This window comes from Trachurus trachurus (assembly GCF_905171665.1).
Source record: "Trachurus trachurus genome assembly, chromosome: 12".
Lineage (NCBI taxonomy): Eukaryota > Metazoa > Chordata > Actinopteri > Carangiformes > Carangidae > Trachurus > Trachurus trachurus.
The window spans coordinates 14,907,495-14,929,520 of NC_139908.1; the positions used below are offsets into that span (position 1 = coordinate 14,907,495).

Consider the following 22,026-nt stretch of genomic DNA (forward strand, 5'->3'; position numbering starts at 1 on the left):
AAATCTCGTGTCGCCCTGCGCACAGCTCCCACCTCCGACGTCTTGGAGAAGTGCACACCACTGCGCTCAGCTCTTCCTGCAGGCGCATTTCCTTACAATAACACCCTCAACACCCTGTTGTCTGTTACTCAATTATGTAAGTAAGTGCATAAATCAACGACAGTTATTTCAAGTTTTTAGGCAGGAAATAATTCACCAAATGTGTGTGTGTGTGTGTGTTTGTGCGCCTGCTTGTTGTTTCTCCTGTCCCTATGGAGATGTGTACTTTTCCTCTACTGTAACTGCAGGTGAAGTGCAGGAGGCAGCTCATGCTGGTGCCTGTCTGCCTGCCTGTCTGAATAATTACTGTCACACCTACAGATTTATAATACACATGAGAGCCACGGCGCATCATCTCTTTCTGTGTATTGACAAACACATAAAAAAGGACAGTGCACGAACAGGGTATTTGCAGGAAGAGGAGAAGGATTCACCTTGATTGACACAAGAAGGTTGTTGAGAGCTACAACATGAGACGTACGCTGGAGCTTTATGGTTTTCATTGTTGAACCCTTTTATTTGAAATGAAAGTAAGAAGAGAAGTGCTCGTTTATCCACAGTGCCCAATGAAAAAATCTCCATTACACAAAAACAAACTTTTTTTTTCTATGCATAGAAATTGTGCAAGACAAAGCTCACAGCAGCGTCTGGAAGTATATATTAAAATTGTTTTATGTTAATTGACTGGAATCTACCAAACATCATGCATTTTCATGTCAGGAACAATAGTTAAATGAAGTAGCTATGTTTTCATGTGGGTATTCATTTACAAGCATGCTCACCAACCGCTTTGTTCCTGAATCATAGGCATTAGAGAATATACATAAAACAGCAGAGCGTACTTGATCTGTCGTGTGTTATAGAGCCCTTTTGAAAATACTCCTGGACTTCATGCTCATCGTTTTCATGCATAAACTATAAAGCAGTGGGAGCTATGTCCACTTTTCACACTGCTACGCATGTTACTAATTTGTGCTTCTCGTTTACTGGGAGTGATTAAATACAGCATTACTTTAAAACAATAAAAAATAATAATAATAAAATTTCCCATTTTTATTCTGAAGGCCAGATGCCCCATAAAGTCTTTTTGACTTGAATGGTCCCTGCTCACAAATAAATATTTTTTTTCCCCTTAAATAATCCTAATTTCTAAACCTTGCACTCACTTTGCTGACACATGGCATAGCTTCATCATCGTCATCTTTTTTTCTTCTTTCCAAACATGTGACCCCTGAGGGGCTCAGTAGGTCATTGCAGTAAACTACATGTATCCTATTCAAAAAGCCTATCAAGAGCTTAACACACCACCCGCACAAATAAAAAGCCCAGCACAAGTTCATGTATTAAAATCCACTTGCTCAGATGTAAAACTGGCACTGGGGGATAACAGTGTAATCAAATGTACTCCTGCTATTCATCCAAGAAGAGGAAAAATAAAATACTGAAATGAAAAACAAATGAGAAAAGGTGAATAAAATACTACAGCAAAAACAGAGCTTACAGTGGAACATTTGACCCAACGTTTTTCTACCAGATAAAACCAGATCAATTTTAATTATGACAATATTTAACTTCTGACCGAAATATGGATCGCTGTAAACTGACACCGTTACCCTCTCCCGTTCGTATTCACAGAGGCAGGTCAGATGTTAACAGTGTGGGCATGTTTCTTGCACAAAGGCTTGTCTTTTTTGGAGAAGAAAGCCTGACCTTCCAGACTAGCAGAGCAGACCTGTGGAGAGAGAAATTATGTTATTCACACTATAATCGCAATGTTTTCTCATTTTTAAATCCAACCCTCATCATCATCCTCTGGCAGTGAAGTTGCCCCCCTGACATACCGCGCACACAAAGCAGGTGTCATGCCAGGTGAATCCCAGAGCATCCAGGAACTTATCGCCTGCCTCGATGGGGAAGTCACACCCGTGGCAGTTGGTCCCAAACAGGTTGTAGTAGTCTGTGTAAGTAATGCATCAAAAAACATTCACGTTAAAATGAGTTTGTTTGTATGCAAAGTTGTCATGATGCGCTCTTATTTGGGCCATCCTGCTGCACCTTGTTCACAGTATGGCCGTCCATCCTCCATGTGGAACATGTTGCCTCTGATTGGCTGCTGGCAGGCAGTGCACACGAAACAGGACACATGCCAAGTCTGTTTCAGAGCATTCATCACCTCCTGCAGAGAAAATATAAACACAGATAATATTGTTATTCTTATATTTTTCTTGTATATGTAGTTGGATTAAGTACATTATTACATCATTACATTATCTATATATAGATCCCGTTTCTTGTTTTACATATCCAGCTTACATGTAAGATACGACTGATAAAGTGCGTAGGCTGGATTTGCTTTAATAGTTGAATTAAAACATGACTCTTCAGTGTATACTCAAGTAGATTAAGAAGCTTTACATCTTTACTTGATAACAGCAACTAATGTTTAAAGTAGTATTAAAGACTTTCAAGTAAGTATAGCTATAAGCAGAGAATATATCCACTCAGTTTTTACAGCTCACCCCCAGAATCTTCTGGTTGCAGCGGGAGCAGGTGGGAGCAAAAAACTGCTCGTAGCAGCGTTCGCAGTACACCTGGCCCTTCTCCTCCACAAATCCACGGTCTACCAGGGAGGAGTGGCAGTGAGCACAGTCGAATTCCTCAGGGTGCCATGACATGCCCATGGCCACAAGGAATGGGCCCCTGATGAAAACAAACAAGGGACAGAGGATTCCAGGGAAATTATTTAAATATATACCGGTACATTAAAAAAACATCCACGCACTAAGCGTTTTCAAGTAGAAATTTAGATTTTTACTGAATCTGTAATCAATGAAACTGCTTGTTCTAAAGTTTGTACTGTGATTGTGTTTTTTTTATGACCATTACCTTATAACATTGTTGCACTTGTTGCACATTGGGGTGCGTGTACCAGCCGGGATGTGCTCGGCGCGCTGCACCAGAGAGTTGAGGTCCTCTGGATGTGGCTGTGGGGTGGGGCGGTCCGGACCTTTGGGAGCAGGATTGGTGACTTTGCCAAACGAAGGAACGACTCCACCCTTAGGAAAACCTGCACCAGCTGGGGAAAAGAATGTGTCATTATCCAAACGGAAAAATACCTGGCCCGGCATGAATGCACGAGATAAAGCATTTAACAAAATGTACTTTCCCTATACTGGAAATAAAATAAACAATCAAACAAACCATTGATACACTTTGTGTTGTAGGAACTGCAGTTGTCCTCCTCCACCAACTCACTCATTTCTTAGCACGACTGGACCAGAACATATGTGCACAGTTGAGGTGCATGTAGTCAGATAATGAATGGGAGTGATTTGATGATCTCTAACCTCCATGCCCGAAGCATAAGACAGCTGGGCTGGACAGAGCCACCCCACCCTCCACAGACAAGGGACTGATTTTTCCCACTGAGGGAAACAACACATTCCCAGAGTCAGAGGAGACACCTGGAAAAATAATCCCCCTCCTCTCATCTCAAAACATGTGGAGAGGATGCAGAGTTTTTCCCCTTCTCTTCTTTTTCACTGCAAGGACGCATCCAGGAACGGAGGTCAGTGCAGGCCACCCTCAGTGGGAGTGCCCTGGGGGGGGGTGTGGGGGGGTGGGGATTGGGGACAGAGACTCTATTGAAATACAGCACCATTATCAAAGACTTGGGAGGTCAAAGGACAAGTGCTCCCGAAATTTCCTCGTAACAGTGAACAAACGAACTGAATAAACAGAACGGGGCTCTAGCGGGGAAGTGAGAAGCAGTGGGAGTGTGGCCTTCATAAGAAGAAAGAGGCTGGGGTGGAAAAAGACAAGGACATTTTTTACTGGTTGATTGTTATTATCTAATATTATCTTACTGTTATGGGTCATTTGAGCTGCTCCTGATGATTAATACACTTAACAGCTGCTTCCTGTGAAATTATCAGACACAATTTAATTGAAAGTGTCTCATACACTTAAGCAGCACCATTGCCAAAATGAACATAAGAATCAACAGATAACTGAAAAATACAGCTATTTGCCTGTTCCTATGTTAACTGAAAAGTGTTTGCTTGACTATCATAGTCTAATACTGAATGGCAACCGAAAATAATACAAAGTGCCTTTATCATTCAACCAATTGAATTAGGAGGAGAAAAAAGTAAAGTTCGGGAGAGAAATGCAAATGACGCAATTTACTCCGAGGATATTAAACAGATCTTTTACTGGTGTCATGTTTTTGCTTCATCTCTCTGCTGGTTAGATAAAAAAAAAAACTGTCACTTCTTCACTAGATGCAATACTGATGCAGAGAAAAGAGAATTAAAAAATATTTTTCAGCGGCATCATATGACATTATCTGTATGAAAGCTGGTGCGAGCTGTCAGCAGGGCAGAACCAATCCTTCAGCAAGAGCAAAGATTGAGGGCTGAGCCACATTATTAAATAGGACAGAAACACAGTAAATTTGTGAGTCTGAAAAAGTCATCATGAAAAGACATTCCAGTCACAAGAGTGAAAATCTCAGTTTTACCTGTTCTGGAGAGGGACTGACAGCAACGCAAGGTCAATGTGATAAACTATATTATTTAACATCCATGTGCAACATTTTCATGTGATTGAAGCATCTTTAAATTTTTCAGCATCATACACAACCTTAACACTGTGCTACTTCTCTGCCTTAGACGGTGCCAGCAGTCAAATCTCCAAAATAATCAAGTCATGTAAATAAAATGAAAAGGTCACATACCACATATTGCACACCCAGCCCTGTTCCACATGGTCACTATGAGATACGTGCTTGTTTACTTCAACTCAAGTATGTGTTAATCTGATGAATAACATAGCCAACAAAGAACCAACTGTGGCCTCTCCTACCCTCTCCCTGTGGCACCTTTCATCAGCCTTTTTTTTTTTTTTTAAAGGCCGCTGGAGAACATCGTTAGGGCACATAGTGTATCTGTTCATGTATGAGTGCATACTTGTGTCTTAACATTACTAATAATGACCCCTGACTGATGCCTTTCAGTAAATATTTATCCTGACCACCTCGGGGTCTCGTGGCAGGGATTTGTGTGTATTTAAAGAGCAACCTTCACACAAAATAAAAGACATAATTCTCAATTTCACAATCTATTTAACTAAAGCAATCTCGGGAAAAGCTAATAATCTGAGCTCATTAACGGAATACCTCTGGTTTTTATAGCGCTCATAATCTTAAATGGCTTAGTGTCAGGTATTAAAGCAGCAATAAACATGACGGCTGAGCGGCAGTGATACTGAAGAATGGGGCTGCCCTCTATAGGCTAAAATAAACCACTGCACCATCCTGGAGGATTCTGCACAGCGTATGATACCGCACCTGATGGAGCTCCGGGCTGGAAGGAGGACCTGACCTGCCCTCCAGGGCTCTTGAATGTGAGAGCAGGGGCAACGTTGCCATTCCTGGGTGCAGCTGCAGATTTGGAATACGTTTTTGCTGCAGGCGATGTCTGCAGCATGGGAGTGGCTTTGTCAACTGCCTCGCTAAGAAAACAGACACACACACATTGTATAAACCTTAAACCACAACAACAACACACACACACATATAAACTGCATTTGTTCCTCCCATAAATGTCTTTTTTTTATGTCCATTTTGTTTTCTTGTGGTCAAACCATTTTCTGTCCCATCTGGGAGGATTTGTATTTCATTTAAATCCCCAAATCAGAAAGAAATCTCTGTGCAGACTACTGCTTAATGTGACCTGGTCAACTGCAGGTCCCTAAACATTACAATCAGTCTGTTGGAGTCTCAGTGACACATGTAAACAATCAAGGCTCATTACAAAGTACCCCTGTAATGAGCCCATATCCTCCTGCCCCACTGTACATAGGGGTTTTCAACGACTGACATAAGGGAGCAATTACAGGTGGGGAAGCCAGCGTATCTAGTGTACATGCAGCTCACCCTCCAATACTACCCTTCATTTCATCATTTAGCAGGGGGAGATAAAAAAAGGGTATAATCTTAGCGAGAGGTTATTGCTTTTTAATGTCCTGAAACAGCAGAGACAGAGACACTCCGAGGCAGTGGTGTCTTTTCCTGTGGCAGTTAAAAAAATGCTAAGTGCCTCAGTATATTTTAGGAGAAAATGAGAAGTGCTAGTCTTTCTGGTCACCACCCCTTGTAAAAATTTCACAGCTTTCATTTCAAGCTGTCAGCCTCCTGTGTGCAGCCGAGTGTCCAGGCAAAATTAAGGCTAAAAACTGGTGTACTGTTACATTTCTCCACTAGCTATGATAGTTTGGTATATATAAGTTGCTTCTCAAATGACACCATATTTGATTGAATCATAAATCACTTTGGGAGTTTTTTCTGCCCAGGTAGGGCAGTTAAGCAAAGGACTTGGAGCAAGAGTTTAAAAAAATACTGTAACCTTGAAGCTGTTTGGTTTTCAGCTACTGGACAACACACAGATCACAACATCACCCACTGGTCTCATACTGTATGTCACACATGAGTACATTTACCACCAACTATGAACACAGTACTTTGGCGTCTGTGGTCTGACTACAATCAAAATGATTGTGAACATTTCTGAGAAACTCATTGTGTATTTAAATCCGACACTTTATCTACATGTTTAAGGCTTCGAATGGTGTGGAGAAAATCTCAGATTTATGTGACAGTGAAAAACTTGTAACTTGACAAGAGTAACAGCTGGTTGTCTACAAGACAGCACAACGGAGAGACATACAAGTAGCCTACTGAAGCCTTCAAGAGAACTGATTCTTATAGCATTGTGTTTGTGTTTTTGCCATTGCTCTAATCTAATTCTATCAGAATCAAAAATTTTGTGATTTTCAAACACAGATTGACTGTTTTCTGCCAGGGAAGAAGACAAGAAAGAATGACAGATGACAAGATACTGTAGGAAACAGCAGTAAGGAAAAAAGTTTATTGAAGTAAAATGATCAAAAGTTGACAGATCAAACTTCTTCTGTTAGTATAGAAAATAGACAAACAAGATATAGACATGCAGAGAAAAGTAAAGTAGAAGATCAAAGAAAGTGTGCAGAGCAAAGTGCAGGCTCAGACATAAACAATATGCTAAAGAAAATGTACTGTGCACTATAATATGATGCAATGATGCAGTTTCAAGCACGTTCATCTACTTGCATGCATTTAATTTACATTATGAAATACACTTACATGTATTTGAGAACAATTTTTACAACAGGGTTGGTTTGCTGGTTATTCACATTTTTCTTCTGCATTTAAACTTTGAAAGTGGTTATTTGATACCAGGTATGCCAAATGAAGAGTGTGACTATGTTGCATTGCAAACTGAGGCAATGTGAATGTAACAACGGTCAAAATAAAATAAATAAAACCCTAGACAAAACAAAGAACAGGCTTGTCTACTGGACATTTAGCACTCGTGCTGAAACGTCATGATGCCAATCTCTCAGCTTGTTGTATTGTTGTCCTACAACTTCTGGGTCCAACTTGTTTGCTCTGATTTTTCCCCATAAGAGAAGATTAGAGGAGAAAAGAAAAGTTGAGAGGTTAAGATAGGAGAAAGAAAGTTAAAGTAAGTAAATGAAGGAAAAATAGCAAGTCACAGGAAAACCACAGTCGGGAGATAAATATAAAGAGAGACTTTCCTTTTGCAGATGTGTTAAATTATGAACTCAGGCAGATTTGTAATATCTGCTCTATCTAACTTTAGGATCAGCACACTGAATAAAATCTCACTAACAGAAGGAGAACAGGAATCTCCTCCTGGCAGGGCTGCCATTACCCGCAATACCACTTAATTACCCACAGTTTCCAGTGAGTGACACACTGATTGGTTGTGTATCTGGTACGGAGGGCAGACTGTGCTTACTGCAGAGTAAAATCGACTTAAGACTGAGAAGTGCAGCAGCCATTACAGCCCTGTGCTGAATCTATGGCTGTCTCCACTCAACCATCTTCCTCTGAGAGCTCGCAGTGCGGTCTCTCCAAATTTAGCCTTAAATTGAGCGTGACGCTGAGCGACCATAAGATAAAGAAATCAGGACTTAGCTCTGAATCACAGGCTGATAGACGTGATTACAGCAGTACTTTGAGAGCCAATTCTGAATTTGAAACCTCTATAATCAAGAAATTATTATAACTGTGACAACACCATTGCTAAAACAGATGCATTACATACAGCACTTTAAAAAATTATTTACAGATAGAAGAGAAAGGCAGATAGGGAGAGGACGAACACTAACAGCCATACACCAAAATTGATGTTAAAAAAAACAGCAACTACTTACTTCTTTCCACTGTTCTCTGGAAGTTGATCTGCAACAATAAAAGGGAAAAAACACCTATCAATATAAAGTAAATAACAATAAATGGCTGGTGAAGATACAGGCAGACACTCTTGTAAGAAACAATGCTGCTGCTGGTTGGTGTTGTATCTCTGCTCTGACTTATTCAATGATCATCATGCCATTGTAACAGTGAAACACACTGAATATTCATCAAAATGTTTAAAGCCCATCACATATTCCACACAGGCCTGGGAACATCGTTTGACTACACAGAGGAGGACAAGGCAAATATCTCATCTTACTTCACTCTAATTAGTGAGTTACTGTAAATGTCACTGTGCATCAGTTGAATAGATCCAACCCTGAGGAATGGAGGACGGCCCAAAGCCACAGCCTTCTCATGTAACCATCAATGACTCTTACAGTCAACACAGTAATGTGAAAAATAAATTAAATCAAATGGTGATGAAAGCTTTCTTTTATTATTTAAAGGAACTATGAAATCACTATAATCTACAGAGGCAAGTGGGTTTTGATAAATGAAATATGATTATAAAGCAGGGAAGCAATAAAAGTCAGTTAGACTGACCGTCTTTGGATAAATATTTTAAGTGCTCTGGTGCTTAGTGACATAAATAATCTAAACTCAGCTGAAGGGTGAGTTTACAGTAGCCTGCTTCGACACTTCAACAAAAGTAATGAGTCTCAGTAGAATTAAGCTTCAATCATCAACCTGCCTAAGACAATCTGAGGACGTTGAGGTTGGTACACACCATTTTCAGTGCCGGTGAGCTGGGCTAGGATACGGAAGGAGCGGGACTGGGAGGTGCCCGTTCTTGGATGCCAATCCTCCGTGTCCTCAATCAGACGCTTCTTGCTGGCATCGCTCAGCGGGGGTGCATGATTCTCAGGCTCCACAACAGGTTTCCTGGAAAATCAGATCAACGACTTAATGACTACAATACAGACACGGAAAGCAACTGTAACTTGAACATACAGCCAAAAGTACAAGTACGCTGTTGCCAAAACAACCGTTAAAACAAGTATTACATGGTTAAATATTAACTTTTCTGGTCCACCCATACCATAGAATACTAATGTTGCTGTTAACACACACAAAGAAAGAGCAGTCATAGCAACCAACACACACGCAGTAGGTGAGTCAGAAGTGCTCCACATTCAATCAAGGTGCAGCTTGTAGATACAAGTTTGGGACCATGACCTAACAGCTGTTCGGTCTCACAATTACCTCCTTGGTCTAGGTGGAGGTGGAGTTCTGCAGGCGAGCAATGAGAGGGCAGTGAGGAAAAATGCACATAGGCAGAAATAAGTTTACATAAGTCACTCTTTACATAAGAAAGCTGTTCTGACCTATACTTACTACTTACTTAAAACTTCTCTGAGGCTCATTACTAGAAAGGAAAACCACAGTCAGATAACTAAATTAAAATGCAGACGTGTCAAAAGGTGTCCATTAATCTAGATACCATACTAAAATAGTGAAATTCATATCCACTTGCATATACGCCAGTGAGTGTTTGGGGCATGACAGTGGCAGTGACCAAATCTCACCACAAGATGGGAGTAATGTGCTTTTAAAAATGGGATGACCGTCTCTTCTTCCCAGTATGATTTGACGCTTCACTAGAATGCAATAATATTTTTGTGAAGTGTTTACATGCACCGTTTAGTTCAAGTGCAGCTTCAAACTGTGGGTCAAATAAATGTCATAAGTGTGCGTGTATTTATTTGTGTGCATATGTGTCAGGTGAGTGGAGGTGAAAGATGATCAAAGACAGCATGAGTCAGGCTATTCTTAACCAAAGCAGAATATACTGTACTTGGCAGTGATTTAAATGGCCTTGAGTAAACATGCTGACACCAGTAGCAGACGGAGCCAGACAAATGTGGAGTGTGTTGACAGGCCTGGCTGCTGTGAGTGTAAATACATTAGCGAACACAGAGCATGAGGCCACTGAGATGAAAATGAACAGACAATACTAGCTGACGCCCCCTCAACTCGGTGCCCTATGGTGTCATAGAGATGGATAATTTAAAGTTTATTTGACCCTTTAAATGAGCATGTACCGTAAGTGGATTAGCCCGAATGTAAGGTTTGTGAGGGTTAGCTCAGAGAGGTGCAAGCGTGCCTTTGGTAATCATAAACCAGGGACATGTGAAGGCTGTAATCACATTCCATGTGGTTAGAGAGACACTATATTATCATTCGCAGCACTAACTTGATGTCTGCCTCTTCTTCCTCCTGTTGCAAAGAAAAGGTAAATGGAAAAGAACTGAAGTCATGAAGAGACCAGGAGCAGACCAGTTGGAAAAAGAAAAAGAGCGCAATCACAACACATGCCCTTCAACTGAAAGGCCCTTCTGAGAGAATGTGCAGAAAACCACAAAAACCACACAAACAAAGCATGCAGGACAGGAAACAAACACACACATGCAGCAACAAATACAACGCGCACCATGAAAAGGTGACAGGTTTCAGGCGACAGAAAGACTCAATAGATAACAGCAATTTCATGCCTGACTACGACACCAAATCTGTTCTATTTCTTGCAGATTATCTGGCCAAATAAGGAATTTACTGTCATGTATTTCACATTTTCCAGAAGATAATCTCACTACTGTTTACTTTGTACCTTTGTACAGTATAAAACACAGAGACACAGGTGGGTTTTATAAGGGTGAAGGGGTCCAAGAAGCTTTGCTCACTTTAAGCTAATAAAAACAGATCTCCGTGACCTATTTTTTCAGGTGACAGAGAAAAAGAAGTGGCAAAGCACTTAAATCCAGCTCAGTCTACTGTTACCCAACCAGTGAGCCAAAACCCTGCTGATGAAGCCCAGTCGAGTCAAACTTAGCTCTGTCCCCTGGTCGCTGGAGGAACAGAGCTGCCAGGATCCTGGCTAATTAGAAACAAGTGTTACTGCCTGTTGGGCAGACTGTGTGTTTGGCACAGTTGCCAACCCAACTGTCAATTAATGATAGGCAGAGGCGGTAGCATCAGTTAGCATGTTGTCTGTGCTCCCTTTTCAGTAGCCCTATGAAAGATCCAAACAAGCTGTGCGGTATGGCTTGGATTTTCCTTATATGCAGCTGTGTGAAAACTCAATGGTAACGGACCGTTCCAGTGTTAGCTTTTGAAATGAGAGGCATATTTTGCGGTTAAAATTGGGCACTGAGTAATATAGGAAAATTAGAAGGGAGTATTTGATTTTCTGTGATCCATGTACATTCTTTCAGATAACGCAAAAATGTCAACCAATCTGTGGTCTCTGTGGACTACAGCACCTTCTGGCCCTGCAGACTATAAGCACACAAAGTAGGTGCATTACCAAGTCACTCCATCAAATTTCAGACTAACAACAACATAGTGAGGTCATACACATGGCTTCAGAAAGTATCAGACGCCTGAACTACTATTTTTACTCATCAATCTACAGTCAACACCTAATGACAAAAGTAAAAACGTGATTTTAGAGATTTTTGGATATCTGAAATCCCTGTATTCAGACTGCTCGTTGAGGCACACATTGAACTCTCTGTAGACCTCCGTAGATAATAAAATTGTGGTGAGGCACAGATCCAGGCAAAGTGTACAAAGCCATTTCTAAAGCCTCAATAATTGTAAAATGGAAGAAGTTTGGAGTTAGTTGTCTGGCCTAACTGAGTAACTGGGAGAGAGAAACCTCAGTCAGTAAGGTGACCGAGAACCTAACTGTCACTCTGAAGGTCTTCTGCAGAGATGCGCGAACCTGCCAGAAGAACGACAATCTCAGCAGCACTTCATCAATCTGGCCTCTGGACAGAAGCCACTTGGTGTAAAAGGCATATGACCGATCGCCAAACAGCATTTAAATGACTGGAGAAAGCATGGGGGAAAATATTCTATGGTCTGATGAGACACAAATGTAAGTTTTTGAGCAGAGACACAGTTTGGCAAACACCAGGCACCTGACTAATACCATCCAGTATCATGATGTTGGGAGGGGGCTCTCAGGAGCAAGGACAGGGAGACGGGTCAACCTTGTCAGTACTGTCTGCAGCACCTGGGATTCGGGTCACGCTTCTGATCCTTTCAGCACAACAATGACCTGAAGCACGCAGCCGTGACAGTGCTGGAGCGGCTTCTGGACACGTCTCCGACTGTCATCGAGTGGCCCTGCCAAAACCCTGACTTGAACCCCAGAAAGCATCTGTGGAAGGAAGTTCACAGGCACTTCCCATCCAGGAGCTTGGGAGGACCTGCCAGGGAGAATCCTGCCCGAATCCCAGTGTACAAAGGTTGTAGAAAACTTGAAACTATAACTGCTACCAAAGGGACTTATAAAAATACAGAAAACTTAGATAAACAAGAGATATAAACTTCTGATTTCAATAAATCTGCTAAAGTTATGGGTCACTGAGTGCAGATTGATCAGTAAACACAACAGAGAGCAAAAGGAAGGGGTTTCTGAAGCCACTGTGCAGACCAGACTTCAACTTTACTCTTCAGATATATAAAAAAGGGACATTTGAGGATAAAACACTTTTTTAAACTGCATTTAATGAATGGTATACCTACCCATTGAAGTTCTCCGACAAGCCCTGGCTCTCCAAAAGGCCACGTCTCTGCCCCATAGCAACCTCACAAGCGTTGACATTAGAGTAGAGGTTGATAGGTGTGTTATAGACGGAGGACTGTGGGACATTGGGATTGGAGGAGGGGGCTGTCACTCTGGCTGGGGAGGAGGAGTTAGACGAGGATGAGGAGGCAGATGGGGAGGTGAAGGCGGAGCGGACAGGGCTGGGCCTGGAAATTGAGTTGGCTGAAGCGGACTCTGGTGCAGGGAGGTTGGACCTCAGCGGAAACGGAGGCTGTGGCGGCTGAGAAGGGGCAGCTGGCGTGAAAGCAGATGATTCAGAGGGAATGGAGGCAACTTTGGGAGCAGCTGGGGAAGAGGAAGTCGTAATCGCACTGCCGCTCCCCCCGAATGGCCGCGCTGTCTTGTTGTACAGAGGGTTGGGCTGACTCGATGGCTTGGTGTATGTGCTGCTTGGGGCAGGGTGAGTGATTGGGACAGGCTTAATGATTTCTTGAGGTTCGTCCTGGATAAAAGGTGAAGACACACAACATGCACACACGGCAAATCCACAATAAACTCATGCGTGTAAACCAGCATTCGCAAAAGCACTGCACAAAAAAATCACATCAAAATCAACAGTGTTCTCACACGGCTGCATGGATGAAAGTCATGCCAGTGCCATCCAAGTTTAAGAGGTGCCGTAAAAATGTGGCCTCCTAGTTCTGCATGCCAAGCCAATTTGTGTTCTGACATATTCTCAGAAGGGCAAAATGAGCATGCTAACCTATAACACAATTTATTTTTATATTCAAATAACAAATGGAATTCATATGAATTTTAGTAAATGCAATGAATATTTTAATTCATACCTTAGGCACTGCATCTTGAGGGACACTGGAGGGTCTGTAAGGACAGAGAGAGAATTATTACATCACTATTCACAAAAGGCATCCAAATTTTACAATCAACGCTGTAAACCCCTGTGTAATTGAGCTGCATGAAAAATTCAAGTTTGTGTATGTAAAGAAAATATTGTATTTTCCACACATGCACAAACTTCTCATGCAGATTTATTACAGAAGTTTATAAAGAGTTGATTTACAATCGCATACTTCATTTGTGAACATCACTTTACAAGCTCAAAATCTTGTTGTGCCTAATTTGATGACACAGAGGATTAGATTACATTGTGTTGGTGCTTGGTTTTACAAACCCTAATCAGACCTACTGTATTATCTGCACTGGAGAGAGAATTATCCAAGCACAACTGCACACAGTGTAAATAAACACAACTAAGCAACCACTTAAAAAACTGAAAGGTATTTAATATAATGAAGACTGAAGACTGAAGACTTTCTATTCATGAGCCGAGTTAACATTTCATCTGTTTCTTGTCAGAGACATGTCAACACATCCTTCAAATGGAGATTGTAATTGCATTACTGTGTGATAATAATGAAGCTTTGATTTTTTAAATGAAAATAAACGAACCAATGAAAGGCACCTAAATGTTTCCAGTGATGGATTATCTATCTCAAGGTTCAAGTTCTGCAAATTGACTTTTATTGCACTGAATAAATGGAAATGAAATAAATGGAAACAAATGCCAGCCAGGAAAGCAGAAAAATACTCTGGAGCTGGTTAAACAATAATTATATGTAATTTGTAGTTAAGGTGCTAAAATATGCAAAACCACCAGTATGTGCGAACACACTGTACTTCAGGGTGTGTGTTCATACAGTATGCAGGGGTGGTGTTGAAGTGTGGTGTGTGTCTGATTTACACTTATGATTCAAGCAGCTGCCACAGTTTTAGCACCGATGGGGCAAGGAGGGTGGTCTGTGTACTGTATCTCCTCTTGATATCCTTGTTAGAAACCTGAAAACCCTCCAGCCCCTTTTGTGTTTTATTCCTATGATACTCTTTTTTTTTTTTTTTTTTACTATTTATTTAAATTTAAAAAGTACACACCAGCATGTATTGTGTATTAATACGTCATGTTAATACCACCTGCCCTTCATGCCTAACAAGACACTTGTAAGTCTCTCTCATGAAGCTTAAATAACTTAAAATGACTGTTAGTGAAGCATTCAATCAGATTCAGACAGATGCCTTTCCAAACAATGTGCCCTATATTTAGTCCTGACACTCAGACAATGTGTCCCTTATTCCTCATAAAAACAAAATACAAAAAAAAAAAAAAAGATACAGACAGTGAGTCAGCAAAGCTGGTTCCGGACCATGAGCTACGGTATGTCCGCTGCCGTCTCTCCTTTCTCTGCCATATTAGGAAAACAGTCAACAAACTCTCACGCATTTCCTCTACCGACTGAGCCTGGCATTGGGTTATGACAGAGCCCCACCCTCCGACCAGATGTTGATGTCATCCATGCCCATGCCTTCATTTACAGTTTCCACATAGCAGTTAATATACAGTATGCTTTTTTTTCCAGTGTACTCGTGCTATTGGATTTGCTTATGGAGAAACACCACGCCGCGCCAAGGACAACAGCAAAAGGTCTAAAGATCAGACAGCACATTCCATTACAAATAGGACCCGGTCTACAATGAGGCAGTGTGTATCTGCCATCAGTGGCCCGGAGAGCGGCAGCTGGGTGGAGTCTCTCTCTATCTGACTTTTCCCAGAGCAAACAGAAAAAAAAACACACTTGTTAAGGTGATCCTCCGAACATCTGCTCTGCTCTGGGCCTAGCTGGACCTACTATTATTCTGCTATTACAAAGACAAAAAACACTGGGTGAGTGTGTGGGCGCACGTCCATGTATTTGCTTCCTGGTGTCCAAGTGTACATGTTGGTTAATCTACGTGTAACTGGATAGTATCATGACGGCAGCTGGACTACAGTTCCCAGGCCTGTCGTGCTCGGTAGTGTGCGAACTATCTGTGTCGTTCTAATTTTTTTGTGCTGACCTCTGCCACATTCTCTATAACTCATTTTTTTTGTCTTCGAACTAACATGAAATTGGAGATACATGTTGAAAAACTTGGACTATGCCTTCGGTTGTCTTAATCAAAACTGCATGACAGTATTGGTTCTATTTTCAGGGTTTGGGAAAATACTAGATGCAGGAAATTCATAAGATTTTTGCAAGCAAAACCTTCTTGATAAACAAAGTGTAATAACGCATTAACCTTCATCTGGTGTATCTGACTGCTTGTGCTACTGTGTGTATTAACAAGAGAAATCACAGCCCTCTAGAAAACCTTGTCTTGATTTCCCTCAGCCTCAAACATCAGCTGGTCTGAGACCAGCTAATCTAATCAGTTTTGTTTTATTTAATTACAGATGCAGATATCTACAAGGTTCATTTAAGGACCAAGTTTAGACTCTGTACCTAAACAAAATAAACATGTGCAAGACATAAATAAATATCACATTAGGTTGACAGAAAAATTACTTGGATGAAAAAAAAGCTGTTGAGTGTGGTTTTCATCGACATAGACTTCTCTGTGCACCCGCTCTGTCTCTATCACACACACATATACACACACACACACAAAGACACACACAGTCCCCGAATAAGAGAATGAGGGGGCTAGCGGGAGCAATACGCCTGAGGGCAAAGCAGACTGACGCATTTCCACCCTGCCTCTGTCTCTTTGAGGGCCAAGAGAAACAATCTGGCATATGGCATTTGACTGAGTGATGGAGCTGCTAATAGACACAGCTTTCTCACCACACACACACACACACATGCCGTACAAGCTTACAGACTCACAAAACCGTTTTTTTTTTTTTTTTAACATGTAGGGCAAAGTCCTCAAATAAGTGTAGCCTTTCATTTTCCCTGCGCTGTTTTCACTTCTGTTTCACACACGGTCCCTGGAGATGAAAACTGCAGACTTTAATGATCTCCTGCAATAACCATCGGACTCCAAGCATCTGTCTCTGTCTTTTGCTCTGTCCTCCGGTTTCAGCTTTGTTTACTCATATCAAAGCAGACGGAGCTGGGCACTGATACACTGTGATACGTGGGAGGATGAATTCATACCTCCTATTAATGTCACGCACAGTCTACATTACTCCAAAGCGCTGCTGAGCAGGCTCTCTGCCCTCCTATAGTCAACTTGTGTGATAACTGTTAAAACTCAGCGGGAGACCTGGCAAACACCATCTGTTTTCTGAGATTTACCACTGCATGAAAATTTGAGAAAACGCATGCAGGAGAAAGAAAACAAAGAGAGAGAAAAAAACATAGGAAAGCAAAACAAAAACTCCAACTCCAACAGAGGGATGTGGAATTAGAGGGCTTGGGAAATAACTCCTTACTTTTTCCTGCTTTTCTGTTTTCCTGTGCAACCATCCTATCTGCTCAGTGGCAAAACTCACAGCTTGTGTCTGGCACATGGCCTCTCCCATCTCTTCACACTGCTCCCTCATATTTACCGAGAGCGAGCGAGCGAGCGAGCACCTTGGAGGAGGGAGCTTCGACGTTTCGTTGAAAAGAGAGTGAGAAGATAAGGTTTTAAAAGAGCGTCAGAAATGTGACTGCTATCTCTAGAGTTAAACTGTGCTAGCATGCTAACACCGGGCAACTATGTTGCTGCTGACAGTTGCCTGGATACTTGACTAACGTGGTTAGTGTCCACGTCTGCTGTGTCTCCACACGTGTCGAGTGAGAACCCCGTGCTCTCGCCCATATCAGCAGTCACATGCGCTGGAGTGATGGAGGGCATTCATACCATTCATCTCCATGTGCCTTGCCGTGCCCTTCTCTGTACAGCACTTCTCAGAGAGTAATAACTCTGCTCAAGTGTGCTTGTCCTGCCAAGTAAATTGTAGAATAAAATGTGAACCACAGAACCGGACAAAAGACGTACAGAGTCACAGAAGCTCGGTGGATACAAGAAATGTGCAAGAATTAAGCGAGTACTTCTCAAGGGTTAGATTTCTGGACACTGCATCTACGATAGAATAAACTGCAATTCTAGTTAATGTATCTTTTAATGCACGTCCAATGAATGTAATAACCCCTCATCCTTTTTTACTTTTCTTCCGACCACCACACCACATCTGGCTGAGGCAGCCAGAAGTCAGCGGGGGCTCTGGGCTGCATTGGATTGTCCTCTACTTCACCCTGTTACAACCATAGCATAAGACTGGTTGGGTGTACTGTACATTCACCATGGATGAGAGTATCTGTAGGTTTAACCCACAGCTCCCTCCACTGATTTCTGTTTAACTACAGTAAGTGGCCTGTGGGCAGAAAAAAACTGTATCATATACTGTACTGTAGCTACAGCACCGACTGTGTGTGGGACAGTAAAACAGGTATATTTAAAAACAAGACTGTAATTTCAGTTAATCAAATCTTAATTAAAAAAAAGGGAGATGATGTAATCAAGAGATGACGAGTGTGATTGGGTAACAACGTACATATAGGTGTACTGTATGTGTTATATATTGATGCACAGGTATGTAACACATACTCACACATGCACAAACGCACGCACTCACACACAAACACACTCTTTCTGTGGGATCTGACAAAAATTATTGCGAAAAACATCAGGATATGGTCAGATTGCAGACCTCTCCGTGTTGATCAGTATTATCTTTGAGGTTTTGGAACCAGGTGCAGCCAGCCACAACCTCTGGGGAGCGGTGTTTCATTGCGCTGTGCTGCATATTTCAATGACAATAAATAAACATCAATTATCATACTTTCCTACGGCTACTTCCCACAGCTGCCTGGTGACTGTTAGCTGCTCAGCAACAAGCTTTCCATGGTGGCAGAACATAAAGTACCCATAAAAATCGACTGATAGCTGCTCACCATATCAGCTGCAAGTATATATATTCAAACAGATGGATAATTACAAAACATGATTTGAAAATATCATTATTAAAGATTAAAATTCAGAGAAAAGCCTGTTCCTCACAATGTAAAAGAGTTAAGTCGTCATTTTTGAAGTGAAACTCGCTCTCGGACTGAAACTTCAGCAAAACTAGCTGAAGATAGAGACTAAACAAGCTGTCCCTTGCACAAATGAGCATGGTGGTGAAACTTAAGCCGTAAATAAGAGCCAATATAAAAGACCGGATCCACCACATAAACAGCCTGACTACACAAACCTGAATACTAAATACTTGAGCTCTGGCAGTGATATTCTCCCAACGAGTAAACAGACACTGCTTTGACATCTGAGATCCGGAGATCCATCCTGAGACCACAGACTTGGAAAGGAAAACCTGCTTTCTCCGCTCATCACAAAACACAGAGCAGCAGCAGCAGCCCTTTGCTCATTCAGACCCATCAAGTCAGATCTGTTTTGATTTACTGGAACGACAGGATGACGGGGGAGTCCACTGTCTCTCTGATGAAAACATTTTCCCTCACCTAGCAACGGGGACATAACATAATGGCATCAGTGACTGTCAAGGTCTTTTTGGCAAGACAATATAGAAAAGTAAAATGAACTCAGTGGTATGTGTTTTTTGGTCCAAAACATTTCCAGCTACTGAACTAAACAATGGACGGCAGTAAATGTATACTATTTCCATTTTATGCTCACTAGTGAATGTACAACTAAAATGCAGGGTCTTATCTTTCTTGGAGCGTGTGCAGTTGCGATTGTGATTCCTGCCTAAATAAACTATGGCCACCATTCATTATCTAAACCCTGATAGTGAGATCAGTGAATGTGGGTGAACCTCATACTGCCCACAGGTGATCTTTTCAGATACTTTCTACATAGGGGGTAAATGTCACTGGATAAGAGCGTAGTACAATATCAACAACAACCGCTCTCAGAAATAACAACAAAAGCAAAGCAAACTGCAATCATATATCATTTTAACGAGGAGACCTTTGTTGTTCGGTGGGTGATTTTAGTTGTAGTTTACATGTGCTATGAGACCAGAATGTTTGATGTTTCATTGTGCATCCATTACCCACAGTAGATTACATGCAGCTGTGGGACAACGCTATTTTAGGACTATTTTCCCACGATTGAAGCACAGAGGCTCCCCCCTCCTTTGATGTGGTGATGGAATGACAGGACATGCAAACCAAGCTTTGAGTTTCTGTCAACATGTTTTACAGTTTGGAAAGGGTGCGTGCTTCGACTCCATTTGTTTGTGTCTGACACTAAAGCTACTCTTCCTTGCACTTGGCTGCAGAGAATGCAATGCAATTTGTGTGTGTGTGTCTGTGGTAAACAGCTCAGCAAGAATTCACAAGATCAATGTTTGTAACATTTGTGTTTATCCATTTCCTTCAAAATAAAATAAAACAGTCACTCGTCAAAACAATGTCTGAGCTCTGTAAACTGATCTTGGAAATTCCAGTCAAGGTGTCCACATAAGTGAAACTATTCTGCCTTCCTGTAGATGAACTATAAAAGTTGTTCAGGGCGTTTACTAATTGAAACCTTTCCTTGGAGGACAAATATAATGTCAACCTCTGTTGGATCCCTGTTTTATTTTCTTTGAAGTATATATTAAGGAAAGGGGGGCTTTAAGAAGTCTCATATAAGACGCTGCTAATATTGCAGTAGGAGCTAAATACACTCAAGGCCTCTAAAATAACAGGGCCTTCCCTCTGCTGATGTCTGGAGCAGAGGAGCAGCTGATGCCGAAGCCTGTTCTGATGACTTCAACAGATTCTGTGCCCGACACTATACAGCCAGGAAGAACATATGTAAACCATTAATTAAAAACTTCACTGTAAAAACACAGAGATGGGATGGTCCTTCATTTCTTCCATGTGCACTGAGTAGCAGAAACGTACAGTATATGGTGCTTTTCTAATGAGGTATTTAAGCCTACATATTTGAACACGTCCTTCCTGGAGATCCAAAGGCAGGATTAACTGGAACTTAACCGTCAACGCAGATCTGCACTAAATGTGTTCAATAAAAGTCTCGAAAATGTCATTGCTTTGTCTTAAAAAGAATTTTTCATAACACAAAGTAATGTATCAAGGCAACATCATATTTTATAACAAGTCAAGTCTGATTATAATACAGATCAGATCACATAGGATCTGATGTAAGAAACAACAGCCCTAATCTCATCTTTTCAACATTTCCAAACTCCCTGCAGGACCTCGGGGCCACAGCATCTGTGGTGGCAGAACACGGACCTGTTTTAAATTAGCACGACAGAAGCTCATCTGTTTCAAATGACGAAAAGGCAAATTGAAGGCAGCACAAATAAACCAAATATGGCAATGGAGCTTCCTATTGCTGCACAAATATCTTTTTGTTTGTCGCGTTGCTATCCTGCGAAAATTACCTTAAAATACACAAATGCACATTGTACAAACTCCTTAAGTAGGCTTAAATACACACAGGTACTGTAGGCATATCAAGAAAGTCAACAATTCATTCTGTTGTCGAGCTAGAGAAGTCAAAGACTATATTGTAATAATTGTAGACAGTGTGCGTTCATGTGTGCAGCTGTTACCTCTGTAGGGTGAGGCTGAGGTTGCCTGTGCAGGCCTTTATCTTGTTCTGGGCTTCTAGGTGATTCATGCTCTCTGTGGAAATGCCATTAATGGAAAGAATGATGTCCCCGACGCTCATGTTGGCTTGGATTGCCTTGCCTCCATCAGTCAGCTGCAATTAGAAATATATTAAATTCATTAAAGAGATAAGCAAACATCTGTTCCAACCCCATGAGAGCACTCACACAGACTTTTGCTAAACACACTCTGCCTCTTGGTACAGGAAGATTAATTCATTTTTAAACATTTCAACATTTTCAGATTTTACATTTGAAACATCAGGGTTTTACGTTGCTCTGCAGTTAATGCAGTTTTTAGAGATAAATGAGAGAGGATTCTCAGTAGTGTGTACTATGGAGCTGGTATTTTTCTTGTAATCAGAAAGCATAGCACTCTCCTTTCCGTTTCCTGTCTTATGTAACCTTTGCCAGATAAGATAGGCATCTCTTTCTCTTCACAATATCCATGGGACTGGATTCTACATCCACCAAAACAATCTGCCCATTAAAAAAAAAGGCCAAAACATTCCCACAATGATGACTCACTAACAAATGACCACTGACCACAAATCAAAACCACATGATTTTCCAAAGTTTGAATTTTAATCACGGAAACATGGAATTTGTGCTTCATATTTCACTTTGAATTATATTATG

At 41.4% G+C, this 22,026-nt stretch overlaps 2 protein-coding genes across 2 annotated transcripts in view; one reads left to right on the plus strand and one right to left on the minus strand.

Annotated features, from left to right (window-relative positions):
* The window catches only part of zmat5 (zinc finger, matrin-type 5), a 346,127-nt gene that overhangs the window by 112,150 nt on the left and 211,951 nt on the right, over nucleotides 1-22,026 (plus strand). The gene's annotated exons all lie outside the window — the stretch shown is intronic.
* Nucleotides 529-22,026, minus strand: part of pdlim5b (PDZ and LIM domain 5b) — a 36,347-nt gene continuing 14,849 nt past the window's right edge. Inside the window, exons 3-13 of the mRNA XM_083983694.1 lie at nucleotides 21,331-21,482; nucleotides 13,769-13,802; nucleotides 12,899-13,422; nucleotides 9,093-9,247; nucleotides 8,320-8,347; nucleotides 5,390-5,553; nucleotides 2,926-3,115; nucleotides 2,559-2,739; nucleotides 2,095-2,215; nucleotides 1,881-1,996; nucleotides 529-1,771 (exon numbers count right to left, since the gene is read on the minus strand). Coding sequence (XP_083839820.1) covers nucleotides 1,682-1,771; nucleotides 1,881-1,996; nucleotides 2,095-2,215; nucleotides 2,559-2,739; nucleotides 2,926-3,115; nucleotides 5,390-5,553; nucleotides 8,320-8,347; nucleotides 9,093-9,247; nucleotides 12,899-13,422; nucleotides 13,769-13,802; nucleotides 21,331-21,482 — 1,755 coding nt within the window. The 3' untranslated portion in view covers nucleotides 529-1,681. The remainder of the gene's footprint in view (nucleotides 1,772-1,880; nucleotides 1,997-2,094; nucleotides 2,216-2,558; nucleotides 2,740-2,925; nucleotides 3,116-5,389; nucleotides 5,554-8,319; nucleotides 8,348-9,092; nucleotides 9,248-12,898; nucleotides 13,423-13,768; nucleotides 13,803-21,330; nucleotides 21,483-22,026) is intronic.